This window comes from Raphanus sativus, chromosome 7, assembly GCF_000801105.2.
Source record: "Raphanus sativus cultivar WK10039 chromosome 7, ASM80110v3, whole genome shotgun sequence".
Taxonomy (NCBI): domain Eukaryota; kingdom Viridiplantae; phylum Streptophyta; class Magnoliopsida; order Brassicales; family Brassicaceae; genus Raphanus; species Raphanus sativus.
Window position 1 is genome coordinate 11485048 of NC_079517.1, and position 12386 is coordinate 11497433.

At 38.8% G+C, this 12386-nt stretch overlaps 3 protein-coding genes and 1 long non-coding RNA gene across 5 annotated transcripts; 2 read left to right on the top strand and 2 right to left on the bottom strand.

The window, feature by feature from the left end:
• Nucleotides 1-4612: 4612 nt before the first annotated feature.
• LOC108818100 (protein DETOXIFICATION 14-like) lies at nucleotides 4613-6797 on the top strand. The gene is made up of 7 exons (XM_018590966.2): nucleotides 4613-4948; nucleotides 5027-5571; nucleotides 5655-5741; nucleotides 5830-5886; nucleotides 5968-6206; nucleotides 6293-6498; nucleotides 6583-6797. The coding sequence occupies exons 1-7, from the start codon at nucleotides 4703-4705 to the stop codon at nucleotides 6667-6669; spliced, it is 1467 nt and encodes a 488-aa protein (XP_018446468.1). The 5' UTR covers nucleotides 4613-4702; the 3' UTR covers nucleotides 6670-6797.
• On the bottom strand, nucleotides 6372-8290 carry LOC108818102 (3-ketoacyl-CoA synthase 7-like). The gene is made up of 2 exons (XM_018590968.2): nucleotides 6839-8290; nucleotides 6372-6485 (listed from the first exon to the last, which is right to left on the bottom strand). The coding sequence occupies exons 1-2, from the start codon at nucleotides 8199-8201 to the stop codon at nucleotides 6439-6441; spliced, it is 1410 nt and encodes a 469-aa protein (XP_018446470.2). The 5' UTR covers nucleotides 8202-8290; the 3' UTR covers nucleotides 6372-6438.
• Nucleotides 8291-8683: 393 nt separating this feature from the next.
• On the bottom strand, nucleotides 8684-10292 carry LOC108818104 (uncharacterized). Its single transcript, XM_018590971.2, has 7 exons — nucleotides 10093-10292; nucleotides 9902-10004; nucleotides 9720-9840; nucleotides 9509-9630; nucleotides 9309-9430; nucleotides 9080-9239; nucleotides 8684-9009 (listed from the first exon to the last, which is right to left on the bottom strand). The coding sequence occupies exons 1-7, from the start codon at nucleotides 10217-10219 to the stop codon at nucleotides 8895-8897; spliced, it is 870 nt and encodes a 289-aa protein (XP_018446473.1). The 5' UTR covers nucleotides 10220-10292; the 3' UTR covers nucleotides 8684-8894.
• Nucleotides 10293-10315: 23 nt separating this feature from the next.
• LOC130497925 (uncharacterized) lies at nucleotides 10316-11874 on the top strand. 2 transcript variants are annotated; one of them, XR_008936970.1, is made up of 4 exons: nucleotides 10316-10537; nucleotides 10807-10864; nucleotides 11165-11373; nucleotides 11459-11874. It is a non-coding gene; the product is annotated as an uncharacterized LOC130497925 (long non-coding RNA). The 2 variants fall into 2 exon arrangements; XR_008936969.1 differs by having other exon boundaries at nucleotides 10319-10864.
• The last annotated feature ends 512 nt before the right edge of the window (nucleotides 11875-12386 follow it).

A 12386-nucleotide genomic window follows, 5' to 3' on the forward strand; every position in this document is an offset into this window, starting at 1 on the left:
TTATTTATTTTTTGAATTTTTTATTTATTTATTTTATTTATTTTATTAGTTAAATAATTGTTTTTTTTTAAATTACCTGCTGAACAGGTCAATTTTTTGATTTGAAAGTTTTTTATGATACAAATGTCACTTTGAATGTTAAAAGTGTTAGTGAAAAAACTTCAGGGTTTAAAGTGCTAGTAAGTGACACTCTGAGAGTTTTTTATGCGATTTTCCCGATAAAAATAGGACCCTAAATTAATAGATTAGATTGATACCTAGTAAAACAAAATAGGGTCAATTTGCTCTATATTCATAGCAAGCAGAAAAATCAAAGAAGTAACCATGTATTACTTTTACGGGGAAGTGTGTCTGTTTACCACAAAAGTGGACAAGAATCTCCTTTTACGCGCGTGATCGTCTGTTTGACGCATTGTGCACAATTAACTAACTATACTATACTATACTATTTTTAAAATAGTATAGAAAACAAATTGATACCAATACTATAAAAGATTATATATTTGGTTAGTTTACACTTATATTTCTATTATTCGATTTTACAATAGAATGTAACACATTAACATAATATATAACAATGTTACTTATTTCTATGTTTGGAAATGGTTTCGGAAAATCTCCTATAGGCTCCCTTGATCAAAAACCCAAAATCCCAAATCAAATCCTCTCTCCTCTTCAAAACTATACCCTAACCCCCTCCCATGGATTAGTGAACCCATAGGCAAGTATTTAACTTCTACACCTTTCAAATTTGGAAAATCGAATAACTCTAGACTCTGAAACCTAAACCCAAACCATATACCCTAAACTCTATACTCAAACCATAAACCATAAACCCAAAAGAGGAGGATTTCCGATTTGTGAAGAAGCTAGTGGCATTGTCAATAAATTTGAGGGATTAGTAAAAAACCACCATAAGAAGTAGAGGAGAAGATGAAACATACTATACTACAATCATTAAATAGTATAGTCGTCCAATGTAAGAGGATACACCATTAGCAAAGGGATGATGGAGGTGATGAAGTAGGGGGAAAATACCACAAGAATTGGAGGAAAAGAAGAGACAATGGGAATAGGTGATGAAACAATGATTGGCGACATTGCTGGAAGACAAGACATAGAGATTATGTAACAGTACACATCGTTGTGTACTATTCTATATTTATCAAATAGTATAGTTCGACGTAGTGTATACAGTTCATTTTCTACACTAGCTCTAAACCCAAACCCTAAACCCAAACCATATATCCTAAACCCAAACCCTAAACCTAAACCCAAACCATAATCTAAACCATATACCCTAAACCCAAGCCATATACCCTAAACCCAAATCCTAAACCCAACAATGTATCCAAACCATATATCCTAAACCCTAAACCCAAACCATAAACCCTAAACCCTAAACCCAAAGGAGGAGGATTTCTGATTTGTGAAGAAACTAGTGGCATTGTCAATAAATTTGAGGGATTAGTAAAAAACCACAATAAGAAGTAGAGGAGAAGATGAGACATACTATACTATAATCATTAAATAGTAGAGTCGAGCAGTGTAAGAAGATACACCATTAGCAAAGGGATGATGGAGGTGTAGTCGGAGTTGATGAAGTAGGAGAAAAAAATACCCAGAAGAATTGGAGAAAAAGAAGAGACGATGGAAAGAGGTAAGGAAACAATGATTGGCGACATTGCTGGAAGACAAGACATAGAGATGATGTAACAGTGCACATCGTGGTGTACTATTCTATGTTTATCAAATAGTATTGTTCGACGAAGTGTATACTGTTCATCTTCTCCACTAGCTCTACGCATCCTCTGCTTCTTAATCCTATATATATTGGATAGTAGCAAAATTGTAAACCCAAACAAATATATGAAGAAAAAATCAAACACTTGGTGGATATGATAATTATACGTCGTGTAATGTACGGTTTCATAAACTTGTAAATAATCATTGAATAAAAGAAAAAAAAATAAAGATCAAGTGAGAGTGAGAATGAACAGGAATAAAGGGTAATTTTTGTCATTATACATATTATATAAAGAATATCGTAGCATTCTGTTCACTATGGTTACCGCCTCAATTCTAATTGTACTATAGTCATGCGTCCAAATTTCCCAACAAAATAATAACCTGTCTACCAGATCGCCACCATAAACTACATACATCAAATTGAGCTATTAATAATAGCTTCACTAAACTATACACGTTTTTTTTTTTCCGTCAAGGTTGATAATATAAATATAGAATGGGCCAAGCCCAGTTACATGACCAAGAGCAATACCCACAAACCCCACCACATATAACCCAAACAAACAAATGGGTCACAACAAAACCCAATAATGGGCCTCCCTACAATCTCATTTGACCCCGACGACTTCCGCAAGACACATCCCCGATGAGAGAGGACACGTGTAATGATCCGGGCCGTTAGCTGGACACGCGTTACTTCCATCTCTCCCCGACCGACACCGCTTGGAACCGTCACCGGAGCATCCCTAAAGTCGACCCCGTTCCGTCGGATCTCAGAGATCCATCGAGACTCCGACGAAACCCACATCACTCCTCTGCGCTTAAACTTTCCACTAGATAGCTTCATCGATCTAGTCGAGAGCACATCTGAAAGATCCACACCGATAACCTCACGAGCGCACGAACCGAGGGCTGAGAACCGCGAACCTATAAACATCAACGAACCACCACGGGCTCCAAAAGGGTCCAAAGAAGCGGACCGACTAAAACCGACAGAGCAAGACTGACGGAGTCTTCACTCTCCGGCGACTAAACCGACGATATCAGAGCTGACGAAGCCTCTGCATCTCGGGAGCAAAACCGACGACAACGGAGCATTAGATGCCTCCGCTTCTCGGACAGAAAACTATAACTAAAAGGAAACAGGAAGCTTCTCCCCGCCAACCTTGTCGCAACCGTACCTTTACTCCAAATACAAAATCGTCATAAACGCTTGGTTCAGAGCTCAGGCAAGACGGAGGACGGAGGAGACGAGAAAGAAGCAAAGACCAAATGGTTCAGGCGGTCACCGACGGGCTCCGACGACGGAACGTGCGCTCACGCGCCGTCCGCTCACGCGCCGTCCGCTCGCGGAACCCAAGACAGATCTACTTTATCTCTCTACTTTATCTCTCTACTTTCCCCTTGTTTGGAAGTGCTACAACTATACACGTTTATACCTCGCGATTAGATAAAAAAAATATAAAAAGCTGTCATTAGTGATTATTATCTCTTATTTTTCTATATGAAACCAACGGAAACTTCAAGCGGCCAACTTCAACGCCTCGTTTTCAGGAGAAATATACGGCATTGCATGCCCCCAAGTTCCAAAAAAAAAAACCTTTAAGGACACTTGAGAGACCAAACAGGCTCTCCACATCTCTGAAGGATTCTATATAAGCTGTGATGAAACACGTAGGAAGGTTAAAATAACAATACACAGGAAGCGATGAAACTCATGTTAAGTTTTAAAATAACAAACAAAAATCTTCTTTTTGATTTTTTCAATGATTATGAAAGTCAAAGTAACAATCAAAAATCTTCTTATATATGATTGGTTCACACTCCGCGTGACAAACATGCATATTTTTTTTAATGCATTATACACGTTCTGTTTTTCAAAGATGTATGTTTTGGTGTTTTCCCACATATTAAGAAAACACATTAACTATACATCATTTTTAGAAATTATCAAATTCCAATGCATTTTAACCAATAGTCTTTCAATAAATTCAATTAATTTTATTGAAATTTGCAATTTTTGTATAGGAAACATAAAAAATACATCTTTGTGAAACAATTTATTTTTCTAAAACATCTATCTTTAAAAAACAGAGGGAGTATTGAAGAGGAAGATCCCCAAAAAAATACATTACACTACTCCCTCTGTTCCAAAATACTATAAGATATTTTAGAAAATTTTTGATGTTTCAAAATATAAAATGTTTTGATACTTTTAAAGTACTTTAACTTTATTGAAAATTGGTTATCCAATACTCCCTCTGTTTCACATTAAGTGTTGTTGTAGAGATTTTTTTTCGTTGCAAAATAAGTGTCGTTTTAGCATTTCAATGCAAAATTTATGAACTTTATTCTGCATTTTATTTTTCTATTGGTTAAAATGTATGGGTAATGATGTTTTTGTATGGAAAATATGTAAAATTTAATGATTTATTAATCCGTGTGCACAACTCTAAAATGACACTTATTGAGAAACAGAGGGAGTAGTAGTTTACTACATTATTTATGATTGGATAATTTATATTTATTTTATACTCCCTCTGTTTCATAATAAATGTCATTCTGAGCTCATTTTCTTGTTACAGAAAGAGTGTCACTTTACAATTCCAATATAAATTATACTAACTTTCAGCTGAAAATTAATTGCAAACTGCATTGATTTTATAAATAATTTTATTAATCTAAAATACTATTGGCCAAAGAGGTATATTTAATTACAACTTACATATATTTCAACAACTTTCTTAATCTGTGTGAAAAATATCACAATGACACTCTTTAAGAAACGGAGGAAGTACTATTTAATGATATTATATTCTAAAAAGTAAGTTTCTTAATTATTGTGCATTCAAGCCGAACATTTTATATTATGAAATGGAGGGAGTATAAAAGTACAGAGATTTATTAAAAGGTATCCAACAAACTAATCTCGAAATCTCCGGAGAAACAAGAAATGGATTCTGCTGAGAAGGGTTTGCTCGTCCGAGAAGAAGAAGAAGAAGTCACTAACACGAAAGATGTGTTGCTCCGGGAGATGGGTAGGCTCAGTTACATCGCAGGTCCAATGGTTGCGGTGAACTCGTCCATGTACTTTCTTCAAATCATATCGATAATGATGGTTGGTCATCTCGGTGAGCTTTACCTCTCAAGCACAGCCATCGCCATTTCTTTCTGCAGCGTCACTGGTTTCAGCCTCGTCGTAATGTTCTCTTTCTTCATCCTCTTTTCTTGAAGGTTCTTGTCTTTCATTAACTGATGATCTTTCTTTCTTTCACAGTTCGGACTTGCTAGTGCGTTAGAGACTCTGTGCGGTCAAGCTTATGGAGCTAAGCAGTTCGAGAAGCTCGGAGAACATACCTACACAGGGATGTTAGCTCTCTTCGTTGTCTCTATCCCTCTGTCTGTTCTGTGGAGTTACATGGGCGAGATACTCTCTTTCATCGGACAAGATCCTCAGGTTTCTCAAGAAGCCGGGAAGTTTGCGACCTGGCTCATACCAGCTCTCTTCGGTTACGCGACGATGCAGCCTCTGGTTAAGTTTTTCCAAGCGCAGAGTCTGATTCTACCTCTGATGATAAGCTCCGTCTCTTCCGTGTGTTGCCATGTTGTTCTCTGCTATAGTTTGGTTTTCAAGTTCGGGCTTGGAAGCGTTGGTGCAGCTATAGCCATCAGCGTTTCTTACTGGCTAAACGTGGCTGTGCTTGGATCGTACATGACGTTTTCTTCAACTTGTAGCAAGAGCCGTGGGAAGATCTCCATGATTGTATTTGAAGGGATGAGAGAGTTTTTCCAGTTTGGTATCCCATCTGCATCCATGATTTGGTATATGATTATGAACGTTCTATTTGTCTCCTTTTGGTTTTATTCATTTGAACTGTGATGAATCTGTTTGTTGAATGAATCAGCTTAGAGTGGTGGTCGTTTGAGTTTCTTGTGATGCTCTCTGGGATCTTACCGAACCCTAAGCTAGAAGCCTCTGTTCTCTCAGTCTGGTATGTTACTTGTCTTCTACGTTTTGAGATAAAAGAGTATTATTATTATCATACAACAACTCAGTTGCTTTCTTATTTCTTGAACAAGTCTATCAACAATCTTCACCTTGTACCAAATACCAGAGAGTTTAGGCGCAGCAGCAAGGTTCTTGCTTCCTTTCTATTTTTCACAAAATGGAGATATTTAAAAACCTAAGTTTACTATTTGTTTTCTGGTTGCTTGCAGTACAAGAGTTGCAAACGAACTAGGAGCTGGAAACCCGAAAAAAGCTCGAATGGCGGTGTACACGGTGATGGTTATGACAGGAGTAGAATCAGTACTGGTGGGTGCAACAGTCTTTGCAGCAAGAAACGTATTCGGTTACTTGTTCAGCTCTGAAACCGAAGTTGTGGATTACGTAAGATCAATAGCTCCTCTGGTTTCTTTATCAGTCATATTCGACGCCCTTCACGCAGTTCTTTCAGGTTAACATTTCTGACCCTTCAATATTGGTTAAAAGCCGTTAGTTAAGAGACTAACTTAATGAATGCTAAACGTGAGAATGAAACAGGTGTGGCTAGGGGATCAGGGAGGCAAGATATTGGTGCATATGTAAACCTAGCTGCATACTATCTCTTTGGAATACCAACTGCTGTTGTATTAGCTTTTAGGTTTGACATGAGGGGAAGAGGACTCTGGATTGGTATTACAGTTGGATCATTTGTACAAGCTGTTCTGCTCGGTCTTATCGCCAGCCTCACCAACTGGAAACAACAGGTGAATATTGTCATGTCCTTCTTCATATGTTAATTTCATTTCATTAAAGTAAGTGAAAGTGATTGTTGTCTATGTTAACAACAGGCGAGAAAGGCGAGAGAGAGAGTGATGGGTGAGGAGTTTGAAGAGGAGAAAGTTAATGAGGAAGAACGTGTAGCGCTGATCAGCTAAAACCAAAAGATTTTTGAATCATTTAATGTTGAATGTGCACATGTGTTTTGGCCTATTTCTTTCTTGTGACAAATGATATAATAAGAGGTTAATGATCATTAATCAAATTATGATATATTTGTATAAAGTTGACCAAAACAAGACAGTATCCTCTGTGTTAATTTCTAACCTGATGCATCTCCACAAACAGGATACAAATGGATTCTATCAGACCATGCATTCTTCTCTCTTGAATCAATCTCCGAAATGCATTTCCAGACAGCACTATTAGCCTTAAACCCACTTCCAAACCCAATCTGCCAAACTCTATCTCCCTTCTTCATTCTACCTTTAGCTTCCAGGTATTGCATCTCATACCACAAAGAAGACGAAGATGTGTTCCCATACCGGTACAGTGTTGACCTTGACGCTTCTCCATCTTCTTTCTCCAGCTTCAGATGCTTCTCCACACCTTCTATTATCGCTCTTCCTCCTGCATGTATACAGAAATGCTCAAAAGCTTTCTTGAAGTTAGGTGTGTATATCTCCTTCTCCATCTTCTGCTTTCCCCATTTTCTTTTGATGAATGAGATTATGTACTTGAGCTGCTCTGAGTAAGGCAACACCCTAGGACCTAACTCCACCACGTTGATCTTCAAGGCCTTTGATGCTACCTTCACAAGCTGCTTAGACAAAGCTACTCCCACCAGTCCTTCCTCATCAGTCTCCTGCATTACACTCTCGTATGACTCATCGTCTGATCCGAGGTGAGTTCTGATAAGATGCTGGAGTTTATACTTGGCCTTGTCCTTGTCTTGATCTCTGTTGGAGAGAAGCATCGCTGCTCCACCCATTCTGAAGATGGTGTTGGCGATAAGCATTGACTTGCACTTCCCTTTGTAACCGTTTGGACTCACTGCTTCCATGCTCAACACTAACGCCAAAGAGCCACCATGAATCTTCATTAGATCTTTGACCAGGTTTATCGAAAGAAGCCCAGCGCTGCAGCCCATCCCGCTCAAGCTGAAGCTCTTTACGTTGCTCCTCATGCCAAAACGGTTTATGATGATGGAGGTTATGGACGGAGAAGGACAGAACAGGCTGCAGTTAGAGACAAGGATGTCGATAGTCTTTGGATCTATCTTGTGCTTTGAGAAAAGGTCTTGCACAACAGTGAAGAGGATGTCATGAGTTTCTTCTCTAGCTGCCGAGAGAGAAGAGTGTGGTGGAATCTCGTGGACTGTCACAGGGACGCACGCATAATCTCCGATCCCTGACCGTTCTAGAATCTTCTGCTGGAGATCAAGGCATTCTCTATCGAAGATACCTGATAGGTTGAGATGCTCAATGAAATTGGCGATTGGGGAGCGCAAGAAGTCTGGAGGTTGGTAACATGAGAAGTCAATGAGGTAGATAGATGTTGTTCTGAAGGAATGGTAAGCAAAGACTGCTATGAGGAGGAGGCAGGCTGATATTACCAGGAGGTGGGGAAAGCTCAGTAAGGTCTGGGAGATGAGGAGAAATTGATGGATGAAACGAAAACTGGATTCCATGTTCTCTCCAAGTTGATTCTAAACTGGGAAAGAGAGATGGTGGAAACAGAAACTTGTGTGTTTGTGGCAAATGTGGATTGTAGGAACAGAGAACCCAAGTTTGTTGCATCACAGGGTAAGCATGTGAAGGTGGGGACCAAAACAAGGATGAAACTGAGTTCTCGTGACCAAACATTACGGGAAATAAAGATTACGTGTCTGTTGAGAAGACTTCTGTCTCTGTTGCTAAGCTCAATCACTGTCTCTTTCTCTCTCACCAAAGACACTCGATGTTTCATATTAAATTATAGAAAACTGGGAAGATTAGGGACTGCTATGAGCAAGCACTTGTTCACTGGAGTGATGGCGAATGGAGATAGGAACTTAAGGGGATTCAAGGTGTCGTCTCTGCTATTAGGAGACTTAACAGCATTTTCTCCTGATAACACAACTCGAGACTTCTGTAAGTGTTGATGATTTCATTAGGCAAACGTGTATTCCAATTTTAACTGAAGTTTGGTATCATAATAACAGCGAAGTGTTGTTACCACTATGAAATGTAATAAGATTACACAAGCTCATGAGTTTTCCATTTGAATCACCAACCTCTACCCCACCTATACGGCTATATAACTAAGCTCCATTTGCCAATGATCTTAAACACACACTATCGAAAGTAAAAGATGGATCTTACATTAACCACCAACATAACCTCTATCGAGACTCTTCGACTGCTACGTTGGAGTAAGTACACTCGAAGCTCTCTTCCTCTGATCCTTTCCCTCTACTCCTCTTCCATGATATCTTCCATGTCGTATACAAGCTAATCCTGCGTTTCACAACATTGGTGTTTAAGCGTCAAGTCCGGGAACAAGAGTCAGATCAGTTCATATGTATACCTCTCGGTTTGAACGCTTCTTTTAGCGAGCATGAGGGTAAGGAAGACAGGGACCATAGCAGCGCACAAATGCTTTATAGAATGGCCACTAAGAATATGATGCGTCCAGCTATATATCGGCTTATCTGCAGCCTCTTCCACTTTCGCTAAGAGGTAGAATCCTGCGACCAATAGAATCCATAATAAGAACAGCTTCCAAACCGAAGAAGATAAATCAGCTCAACACTGACCTGCAGCCCAGAGCCAATAGGTGGAATGTGTATACATTGGAGGTAAGAGGATAGCCATAAGTGGAATGACAATGCAGGGAACAAACTGGACTAAAGCATACGGACGAAGATCATCGAAAAACCTGCAAATGACAATGACATGACAAGTTAGTAACTGTTCTTATAGAAACGAAACACCATGGAAAGTTTTAGGGACTTGCCTCCAGTAGAGAATGCTAACAAGGCCAACGAGAAGCAAAGGGAGGATGGAGTAAGTACCCTTGTGCTCATCAATCCTCTCGATCACAAATATAGCCATGATGGACGTGAATGCAATAGTCATCTACTCCAAAAAAACCAAAGTAAACACCAGTGAGTGACATAGAGTTAAGAGAGAAAGAGAGAGAGAGAGAGAGAGAGTAGAGAGCATACAGGAAGGCGATCCCAGACGAGGCGAGCATCGTCAGGGTGGAGATGATAGTAAGAAGATCCGAAAGCAACAGCGGCCACACCGACGAAAAAGCAAGTCCATCCCAACTTCTCACCTCGCAAACTGTTTCAAGACAAAAATTTAATTCACTACGGAGAAGACGAAGTAGAGAGATTGAATCTACCTGAATCTGAAGTAATCATCGGGGTAAAAGCAGAGGACGAGACCGAGGAGGCCGATGATGAGGAAAGGGAAGTTGGAGATGACGTTGAGAGCATTCGGAATCCCTGAGATCAGATTGATTGACGGATCAGTAAGATTAAAAACCCTAAAAATGATGATGATGGGGAGAAGGAAGAAGGGGAAGTTACGGACCGAAGAAGGAGCGTTGATCGGCGAAATCGTGATAGGCTTGAGATTGAGGGATGGTCGGGGTGACGATCATGAGAACGACGAAGATTACGATCGATGCTCCCCATGAGTATATCGTCCTCTTCTCCATCGTTTTTCTTCTGAGAGAGATTCAGAGCGTTTTGACTCTTCCTCTTCCTTTTTTTTCGGTTCAGTGACTTTTCTTTTGGGGAAGGTCGTTATCATAATAGAAAAGCGTTTTGAGGTAAATTGCGATGATCTGATCACAACAAAGGGTAATGTGGTAAATTATCAGTGGCTTTTGATCAGATTTTACGAAAATGCCCCTTTTAAGTTCATTTTGACTTTGATCATGTTGTTCATTTTGATTCGAAAGAAGAGATACTTTCAAACCAGAGACCGTCTGAATGGTGGCCCTGTTAAACATTGAAGATATGGACCTATACATGTAAATACCTTTATTTGCACATTAGTCTTGCTCTGTGTTCATGGTTCTTTCTCTAGACGTTAGTGGTCTGTGACGCTCGGTCTAAGCCTACTTTAGCATGAGCCTTGAATATGGCCAAACCTAGTTCCCCGTCTTTTAGTTCACTTACATTTTCTATATCAGTTTGCTGTATTGTTTTATAGTTTTCCATTTGTTATGTTGAAAGCAAACATGCTTCAATCGTTGGTTACAGTCTGCTTCCCATGATCGTCTGATCTGTCTGTATGTAGGTTGATGGATTTGGCTCATCAGGAGTTGTCCCTGGCTAACCAATTTTCGAAGCTCAAGGTACTCTTTTACTGTCTGTGCGCCTAGGCTAGTGATGTATCCAACATCTTGTGATAATTCTCTTAAGTTTCATAATTTATCATTTTTGTCGGTTTTTTGGAGATTTCAGACATACACATTGACACTTCTTGTTTGATGCGTGTGCGACGTATAAAGAAAAAGTAAAGTTGTGGTTTATAGAACACTGAGGAAAATACTGGAATGATACAAATTGATGAATATTTTTATTCTGTTTAGGACACTGAGCTCTGATTAGTCTTTGAACATATGGATGTGCTAACATATATATGCCACTGTCAGATACCTGATGGAGCCATACGTAAATCCAGGGCTGATATGTACAGGCGTGGCTGTGGTGTATGTTAACTATCTCAACAATCTGGAGGAGGAGGATATGTATACAAGCGTGGTTATTGTGTGAATCCTGGTGTGGAAACGCCACAAAATCCAAGGCCAGCAGAACAATCGATCTTTGCAATAATCCCATGACAAAGGAACCATAGCTTCAGGTTAACTAATGGTTTGCACTAATCTAGATGCTCCATATCGACAAGAATGATTAAGCATTTGTTAAAATGCGGTGTTCTTCCGCAGGGTGTTAGAAGAATTGTAACTGAATGGCCCGATCTTGATCTCTAGGCACGGAAATTCACAGCAAAAATCTTGGGTGAAGATATGGAACTCAAGGAGCCTGTAGCTGCTGTAACAGAAGAGCCTAATCCTTCTTCATCAAGAGGAGAAGAAAACCATCAATCTTGGATATTTGCTAGGTAAGGTTTCTAGTTTTTTTTTTATTTGAAGCACCAGTTTCAAAGATATCTCTCAGCAAAACTATCTGGGAGAGTGAAGAATCAACTAGAGTTTGAATTTTTGCAATGTTCTAAACTAGATAGGTTCAACATTTGTATGAAGTAGATCAACCTTATGCAGAAGAATAATCTCAGTATAGTTATGATTAAGTTTCACTACTTTGTAACTGATAAATAGAACTTTGACACTGTTACGATTAACAAGCATTTTCTGCTTGAAAACATACGTTTAACATTTCCTTTCTTGTTTCAGCATTTTGATTACGATGTGAGTGTCAAATGGGGGGTGAACTGTTATGGCCCACACCTAAAATATGATAGGTTGTTCATTGTAAAGTTGATTAAGTGGCTAGCTACAAAGTCCAATTAACTTTAAATTAATTTGAAAAGTATAAACATAGATAGTTTATTTAGACATGAACAACTTATTAATACTTCATTTGTTTTGCATTGTAGGTAGTTTTAGTGGGTTATAATCATCATTAAAAAATGTTCACTTGTTAAAAAGTAGCATTTAATATATAACTAGATTCTAACCCGTCCGACTGGACGGGTGTTATTTTTTTCAACAATATACCATTTATAATTTCTTCTGTTTTGGATATGTCATAAAACTATTTTGTACGTGTTTCTATATGTTAGAGTGTGTTCATTTTGTATCTTTGTTTGATATATAATAGATAGCGACATCTTTTTTTAAACGGATCATCTAT